General features: G+C 38.2%; 2 protein-coding genes across 2 annotated transcripts; one reads left to right on the top strand and one right to left on the bottom strand.

Moving 5' to 3' along the window:
* Positions 1–287: 287 nt before the first annotated feature.
* Positions 288–4,301, bottom strand: LOC108833631 (topless-related protein 1). Its single transcript, XM_018607043.2, has 17 exons — positions 4,197–4,301; positions 4,035–4,129; positions 3,683–3,811; positions 3,444–3,538; positions 3,187–3,366; positions 3,000–3,104; positions 2,748–2,906; positions 2,479–2,656; positions 2,304–2,369; positions 2,074–2,220; positions 1,832–1,942; positions 1,548–1,727; positions 1,337–1,465; positions 1,143–1,238; positions 881–1,069; positions 620–789; positions 288–529 (listed from the first exon to the last, which is right to left on the bottom strand). The coding sequence occupies exons 4-17, from the start codon at positions 3,521–3,523 to the stop codon at positions 388–390; spliced, it is 1,932 nt and encodes a 643-aa protein (XP_018462545.1). The 5' UTR covers positions 3,524–3,538; positions 3,683–3,811; positions 4,035–4,129; positions 4,197–4,301; the 3' UTR covers positions 288–387.
* Positions 4,302–5,776: 1,475 nt separating this feature from the next.
* Positions 5,777–6,911, top strand: LOC108833630 (putative F-box/LRR-repeat protein At3g28410). The gene is made up of 2 exons (XM_018607042.2): positions 5,777–6,676; positions 6,780–6,911. Exons 1-2 carry the CDS (start codon positions 5,777–5,779, stop codon positions 6,909–6,911), a joined length of 1,032 nt encoding a protein of 343 aa, XP_018462544.2.
* The last annotated feature ends 1,682 nt before the right edge of the window (positions 6,912–8,593 follow it).

Genomic DNA, 8,593 nt, shown 5'->3' on the forward strand with positions numbered 1-8,593 from the left:
ATACTCATGCTCACTGTTTCTACAGAGTGGGCCTGTGCATAGTAGTCCTGGCCCATAACGTTGTCTCTAATTTTGGGCTTTATTGAGTCACTAAGAGAAGAGTTGAAGCAAGACACTTGTTTGTCTAGTGTTGTTATTAACAAAAACGAATGTCATCAGTCAGATACTCAGATTCATATTGGTATATACACGAAAGAACCATCATGCCAGTGCTAAGATGGCAAAAAGAAGTCTTTTTACAATGCTTTTACTTGGGGCTTTGTATTATATTCAGTTATATCCCCCCCCAAAAAAAAAACTAACTCAGGTTTGACATCTTTTGAGTTAAATCAAAAAAAGACAAAACGTCTATACAAAGCAAAGAGACTATACAAAACTTTGAAGTTGTCAGGTGGAGCCTGGAGGCGAGGTTCCCCATGTTCCTTCTGATTCCGATGGTTCAACCACATAGACATGGCCATTACTGAGCCCTACTGCAAACTGGTCACTCTCCGATGGATGTGCTGCGATCACCAGTACTCTTACGAAGCTGCAAAGACCACACACATTTCATCAATACATACGTCAGAAGCTAATAATATTTGATACTTAGAGATTGGAAAAAAAGAATAATAGTTACCTTGGGTTCAAAGGCATGTAAGCTGTTGGATTAATCCGACATCTCAGTCTGAGATTCAACGCAGCGAGGACACTGACAGTACCGTCTTCAAAGCTCACGAAGATTGACTGGCTATCAGCTGAATATGTACCTGATGTGATTCTTCGACCAGTCGCTTTGCGTGGGAACCACTGTTTCATTAACAATAATAACAAAATCAAACAAACACGACGAGTTTGCTGCAATACACACACTATTTAAATCTGTTATTATTTAATTTACCGTGTTCAACCAATCCAGTTTTTGGGCATCGTAAATGGCTATCTGCTCTTCATTGACCACCAACAGATGATTCTGATTTTGATTGAACTGCACTCGGACATCTGAAACAGCCGGCCTTGATCTTCCCCTTGGAGTATCCATATACATACTATTTCGCTTCTCCCATCCAGCTATGCTCCAAATGCACACCTACAGACTCCCCCAAGTATGTAAGCAAGTTACTAATGTTGAGTAACCAAACTCACAGTAACAACATTCTTACCTGTGAATCAGCACTCGAAGAAACTAGAATGCCCAGAGCCAGTGAGAAAGCAAGCCCTGTTATTCTGTTCCCATGACCCTTTAATATGTGTATCACCTAGCGAGAGTATAAAAAAAGCATGCAACTAATCATTATATATTCAGGACTTTTACCACCCAAACTAACAACCATCATAATTTCATATCAGGTAAAACCTCGCTAGTTTTAAGATTGTAGATTTGGATAGATGAATCCTCGAAGCCAACGCCAACGATATTACTGTCTGAAGGAAGAAGCGCAAGGAAAGTTGCTGCAGGCGGTGGAGGCATGTATGTCTTTTCAGTCTATAGGTTAAGATAATACATCATATCAGAGCATTAAACTTTTTCACAACTTAAATTTTACAAGGAAGATACGGTTAGTCACCTTGAAGGTCGTCATGTTGAACACAGAGATTTTCCCCCCTGAAGCTGACACAACAAATGCGTCTTTCTTTGAGAGTGCAAGACATGGAATAGCCTCTTCCGGGTTTTTATCACTTGTCTCATTAATCATCGTTATCCCACTTTTAGGTTTCCGTAATACTGGATGTGCATTAGCCGTTGCCTATATAAGCAAATATATAAAGTCTATAAGAAAGAAACAACAAATAATGCAACTCACACCTAATAATGTACAAGGAAACTACTAAAACAAGGAGCCAAGAATACCTTTCCAGTCAAATTATCATCGCTTTTCTGCCATTTCCACAACTTGTGCTCTGCATTAGATGCCAAGGCTAATACTCCAGATCCAGAATTTGTGTAGATTAATCTGGAAACCTGAAACTCCCACCCAAAGAAAACATGAGTCAGCACTGATCATCCGCAGGCTACATAACAAATAACAGCTTCAGTCACTACAAGATATATCACAGGTAACAAGATTATAACTCTTCACTTGTAAATGTTACCTTCGTGTCTGTCACGTTGTCGGGGAGCCTCAAGGAGTAGCACTGAGATGGCTCTGTAATCTCTGTAACTTTCCAGGGTGTAGGTCCTTCACTTGAAACATTAGAGGTTCTGGACTTCCCATCAGCCAGAGTTAGCACTCCGTTTTTCTGAATAACAAAAACTGTTTAATCATACACCATATATTCGGCACACTACAAGGATACACATCCAAATTCAGATATTAATTCACCTTCCTAGCTGCCAAAGAGGTAGCTTGATCTGCCGTAGTTATTCCTGCATTTGCACTTCCAGGAACCTGCACACCAGAATGTGTTCACAAATTACAAACCGCCGAAGAATACTTGAGCATAGAACAAAGGTGTTTCCATAGAGTAGTGAAGAGAACATAATCATGCGGCACTTACAACATGAGGTGACATCGGGGGAAACCCTGTAATATTGGGAACACCACCCATGAAATGAGTTATAGCAGGGGATGAAGCTTGCTCAGCAATCGGTTGGTCGCAAGTATGGTCCACAAACAGAGTTGCGATGTCAGGATTTGGCATAGGATTCTTACATAGATGATGCTGCCAGTTTAAACTATGAGAAAATCGAGTTAATCCCAAGTTTTAATCATTTGAGAATATGTGTTTTTTTGACTAAGTTAAATAACAGAACAAGTTTCAAGCACCTTTGGTCGATTAGAGTACGCAGCCTTGAAGCCGCCAAAACAGGAAACTGAAGTTTGTCGCGGAGAAGTGGATTAGCCTCTATCAGTTTCTCTAATTCACGGAACAGATGACCCCTTGCCGACGTTGTATCCCCGTACGTGGAGAGTATCGGATTGGCTCTGAAAGTCGATGTAACAATATGAATAGATAATCTATAAAAGCATCTACGCTGAAAAAAATGTTGTAAGGGTCAGTCAAAACATTGTGAGAACCTAAAGTCATCCATTGTCAAAAGCAGTGACATTTCCTTGAAGAGATCTAATTCAAACACCTTCAGATCCTTGCGTAATATGTCCAAGGCTTTAGCATGATCACGCCTGCAGATAAAAATAGGGAAGTATTGAGACACATACACACCACTAAGCTTAAGCTAAAACTACTCCAAGATATGAAGCTTACTTATCTAACGCTTCGAGATACTTATGCTTTCGGATTTGAAAGAAGATCTGCGTGGACTCTAGGTTATCCTCGATCTTGGTGAATCCAGAAAGATACTTCTCCATTTCGTCCCACTTGCCTTGAGTCGCAAGTTCCTCAAAGTAACGCATGTTGAAGTAACAACCAGACTCCGATTCCAATCTGTTTTTAACATTTATCATAAATAATCAGGACTCTCAATCCCCAAATCGAAAAAGATTGGACGGAAAAGGAAGGACCTGTGAACAGTTTCCGTGTGCTTCTTTTCACCGAGAAATTGAAGAATCAAGAACATAAGATCCTTCTCGAGACTAGCCATTACTGCACAGCAGCTCTGCCAACGAGATCAACCAACAAACATTACATTGAAGGATCATGCGCTAACTAATTGAGTCGTAGAACCTAAGAAAACAAGATACTCCAGCAAAAAAAAATGGAATTGAGCGACGAGAACGAAGAAGTTAGTCAACGAAAGTACCTGCAGAGATTAGATGATGGATAGGTTTCGCCGATCGAAGAATCTGTAAAACGCGAGCAAGAGCGAGAGCGAGTAGAGAGCAGAGAGAGTTCGTTTATCTTCTTTTTAGATGCCAGTGCGGGTGACGATCTGATATTTATAGAGAGTGGCAATGCGCGCGGTATCGTTGGAAACAAAAGTATGAGTAGAATTTGATAAGTTAGGTTGCTTATAGTGGTATCGCGACGTTATAAGATGACTAGCTTATCAATGAGTATTCATTTAGAAAAAAATAGTATCTTATCAATAAGTATAGGCTTTACGAACATTGCTCAGTAAAATCAAAATTTGAGGATTGGAAATTAGGTCATACCCGTTGAAATTAGGGGTGGTAGTAACATCGACGACATGCTCAGGATCCTTGTCTATCTTGAAGAAAGGAGAGTTCCCGCACCCAGAATCGCTAGACTGTTGTAGAAACCAGATTACAAACAAGCAAAACAAAAGGTAGAGAGAGAGAGAGAATCCATGATACCTGATCGTAGGTTTTGACGAGGCAGCATCGAAGACAAGCCCTGAGCTCGTGGCCGAAATTCGTCGGAATCTGAGCAGCCATTTCTCCCATTGTGATTCAAGCAAAAGACTGAACGATGGATTTTCACTTCTGTTGAAGAACTTAAATACTCATCACTGTTTCTCTGAAATGGGTTTAAACATAGTGGGCTGGGCCCATAACGTGGTCTAAAATATTAGACTTTAGGAGTCCCTAGTTAGAGCAGGGTTTATCGCAGTGTTTTGGTTGCATCTTGAAGAAGGAGAGAGGGAGGGAGACCCACCAAATTCTCAAAAACCAAAGAAAAAGTCGCCTGGAGAAGAAACAAAATGGGTTGGGTTTTTTCATGATCGCGGGCCCCACTGAAACGTGGTGGCCCACGACTGGTTTATCTTTTTTTATTAAAAAAAAAAATCGGCTAAAATGGAAAAAAAAAGAAAAAGAAAGAACTCCATTTGGAGTTGTGGGATAATCATGGTCTTAGGAGACAGAAGCAAGAAACTGGTTGTTGTTAAGAATAGATGTCATCAGATTCATATGGTAGGTATACACGAAGGAACCATCATGTGCTAAGAAGGCAGTTTGTGATGCTTTTACGTATTTACTTGGGGTTTTGTATTATATTCAGTTATACCCAAACAAAAAAAATTAAGATTTGAGATTTTTTGAGTTAAATCAAAAAGACAACGCCTATACAAAGCAAAAAGACCATACAGAAACTTTAAAAGTTGTCAGCTGGAGCCTGGAGGCGAGGGTTCTCCACGCTCAAGGTTCTCTTCGTCAGTTGAACGCTTATCATAATAATCTCTTGTAATCTCCGGTCAAAAGAAATCATTGAATTGTAAAAGACACCGATCGGTCCCCTCTGATTTTATAGCAATTTCTTTCTATCATATTTCTAGATTAGTTGCCGATGATTTTACAAAAAAAAAAATATTTCAAGCTCATTTCCCTTTATTATGGACATCAAAATTTGGGCCATTTTGAACTCATTTCTTCTTCTTATTTTTTCTAATGAAATATTTAGTGACAAAAAGTTGATTACTTCTATTTTAGTTTTAAGAGCACCATTAATTCTGTTGTTAATGGAGTTACTTATTATTTTTTTAATTGAAAAAGCAGGAAAGAGAAAGAGAAGAAGACAGAAAGAAGAAGAACAACACTTGTTTAAACAGCGTAGAGAGTGGGTTGTTTCAATTGTTTGCGGACCCCACTGACGCGTGACGACCCGCAATTGGTTCTCTTTTTATTTTTTTTTAGTTCAGATAAAACAAAATTAAAAAAAAAATAACCCATCTTGGGTTGCTGGATTAATGATGCTCTAAGTAATGGAGACAACAAAAACTAGAGATTAATGTAAGGATCGCTCAATAAATAAATCGAGCTAGCATTTCAAGTTCAGAAAATTGATATTTTGATAATATATGATTTAATATATCATTCCATAGGATATACATAAAATAGGAACTTAATGTAGTTTTTTTTTTGTAGAGAATCGGCGCCAGAGACGAAGAAAACGTCATAGAAACCCTAGCCAACGCAAAAACAAACAAGCATCATCAATGGATCGTAGTATTACCGAAGGAGTTGATTGCATAAGCTCAATGCCAGACGTGATCCTCCACCATATTCTCTCCTTTATTCCCATTGGTCTGGCGATCAGATCTTCCGCCTTGTCCAGACGATGGAGGCATGTATGGTGCGAGACACCTCGTCTCGACTTTCGTGGCTATCACCCAATGGCAAGTGTTCGCGACATAAACCAAACCGTAGCCTCCTACAAGGCTCCGAAAATCACGAGTTTCCATTTTTGTGTGCACGTCTGGGTCCCCGAACTTGTGCCCCAGATTAATAGCTGGATAGAGTTCGCTGTGTCCCGTAACGTGGAGCAGCTGTTTCTGTCCTTCGGTTGTCGTGTTAATCACCGGACTTATCGTTTCCCTAATTCCTTCTACCGTAGTTCCTCCTTAGAGAACCTGCGCCTCGATTTTATTACTATCCCCGGATGCACAGTTTCTTGGAAATCTCTGAGGTCATTGACGTTGGATTATTGTTTACAGTCTCTTGATGATGTTCTCTCTGGCTGTCCAGTTCTTGAAACCTTGTCTCTTGGTTACTCTGGTGGAGTTCATAGGCTTGACTTGAGTAAGTCACCTACTCTGACAATATTGAAAATCACTCGCAGGCTGTACCCCTGGGAGAATCGAGGTTCAATGGAGATTGTAGCTCCGCACCTCCGTTATTTGGATTTGTTAAATAATGATGAACCATGTACTTTAGTTGATGTCTCCTCTTTGACCAAAGCCAAATTTTACATTCACATGTTGTCAGACCCATACCCATACCATTCTTATGATGATGATGTGAAGGCTGATTTTATTCGACTTGAGAACATGCTATTAAAGATGCTAGCACAACTTGGAAATGTTGAGCAGCTTACTTTTGAAACAACCTTTCTTCAGGTATATATATGTTTATACTTATTCTTGCATTTTTTTGAGACCATGGAAGTGTTTGTGTTTCATTAGTTAGCCCATCAACTTTTCACTGTTTATGCTTTTATAGATTATATCTCTCGCCGAACTACGTGGTGTTCCTTTCCCAATGCTCAAGGTTCAAACTTTGACACTTCATACCATGATTGCAAAATCTGTTACTCCTGGTATAACCAGGTTACTACAAAGTTCACCGCACTAAAGAAGCTTAGGAGGGTGTATTCAACCGAGAGTTTCAGGTGATTTGTATTAAAATGACAAATCCACTGTTATTCAAACATGAATTTTAAAAATTCATTTAAAATCCACTTTATTGAATTTGACATTTCGTAAATTACTCTGAAATCCACTGTTATTGAAAATATTTTAAGTTGTGGGATTTTAAAGTTTTGAGGTGATTTTAGGGTGTTTGGATGGAGTTTCTTAGTTAAAAAAAAATAAAATTCAAATCCCATTGTTTTAGGTGATATTCTAGAGTAGTTTAACAAACAAAACCTAAATCTCTGCAACTTATTAAAATCATCTAAAACTCCATTAAAAATCAAATCACATCAAATGCTAAATTGAATACATCCCCTTTATATTGTACGCAACGGAACCGAGGTCCATAGAGGTATCTTTTTTACCGGAATTTTTTTTTTTACCATGCAAGCTAATACTCTTTCCATATTATGCATAACGTCATCTTTTTCACACAAATTGAAATGGATTTTAATTCATATTTGTTTAACTAATAGTGTTTTAGATAAAGAAGATTATTTATAAAATCAGTGCATTATATTTTGTAATTAATATTAAGTTTAAAAATTTGAAATTATAAAATGACAATAAAAATGTCAGCAGTGGGAGTATGTCTTTCACTTTTTTGATGGGCTAATTTGTGTATAGGATTTGATATTTTCTTGGAAAAAAAATCTCACGTGTTAATATGATTTTGACTTTAGAGTAACACTTTTTATATGCTCTACAGGATAGGGATCTGGACGTGTATTTGGATTCACAAGGCATGAATCTGGATCAATGTTGGAGATCAAAATGTCATGGGTTTGCTACCTCGAGTAATTTTCGTTTTAAGGATGCAACGTGTTTCATGGCTTTGTTCATAGAATGGTTGCTGAAAAACATAGAGACACTAGAGACTCTAGTTGTAGTGTTCGAATATCTCTCTTGCAGTGATGATGCAACATGGTTTGAAGAGTTGCTTCGGATGCTTCCAAAGCTTTCTAACAACAACAATGTCTCCATTGTGCTCAGACGCGGCTAATGTATCTGCATCCACATGTTTTATTTAAAGTGTTAATCTTATACTTAAGTTGGATGTTCAATACTATTTTGACGTTACCAAAAAAAGTGTAACTTTCTTTTGAATCACTTAATTAGCTGCTGACTGACCATTGCGCTTTTGTCTTTTTTTAGACTTATTACATGTTCACTAAAAAAAATTATTGATAAGAATGCTCAATAAACTATATAGTTCAGGTTTACGGGTAGTGATCTTAAGAACCTCGGTGGACATTCTCATCACTGGTCCATTTGTTCTCGATTTCTTGTCCTTTGCTCCACGTACCAAATAAGCCCACACTAATAACACAATTTGACCAAAATCATCCATTTGTAATCAATCGAATAAATCTACAACCTTTTACGCATTGGCTAACTTGATTCATCTACCAAATTCTTAAAACACTATAAACCCTATTAGATGATCAAAATGATCAGCAAGGAAAATATTCTAAAACACACCTTTCTCAAGGTTCTTGACATTCTTACAGGAGAGTAACTTGATCTAGTGAATTTGCTTGAGTGGCTCTTCCAATTCCAAACCTGCCTTCGTTGGCTTCATTGCTGCATAAGCCATCTTTTCAACCTCTTCTTCTGCAAGTA

Source organism: Raphanus sativus, chromosome 3, assembly GCF_000801105.2.
Source record: "Raphanus sativus cultivar WK10039 chromosome 3, ASM80110v3, whole genome shotgun sequence".
NCBI lineage: Eukaryota > Viridiplantae > Streptophyta > Magnoliopsida > Brassicales > Brassicaceae > Raphanus > Raphanus sativus.

Coding starts and splice junctions, on each gene's coding strand:
- LOC108833631 (XM_018607043.2), bottom strand. CDS start 3,523: ATGGCTAGTCTCGAGAAGGATCTTATGTTCTTGATTCTTCAATTTCTC. Junction 3,105..3,186: donor TATCTCGAAGCGTTAGATAA/GTAAGCTTCATA, acceptor TTTTATCTGCAG/GCGTGATCATGCTAAAGCCT. Junction 530..619: donor TACATGCCTTTGAACCCAAG/GTAACTATTATT, acceptor TGGTCTTTGCAG/CTTCGTAAGAGTACTGGTGA.
- LOC108833630 (XM_018607042.2), top strand. CDS start 5,777: ATGGATCGTAGTATTACCGAAGGAGTTGATTGCATAAGCTCAATGCCA. Junction 6,677..6,779: donor TTGAAACAACCTTTCTTCAG/GTATATATATGT, acceptor ATGCTTTTATAG/ATTATATCTCTCGCCGAACT.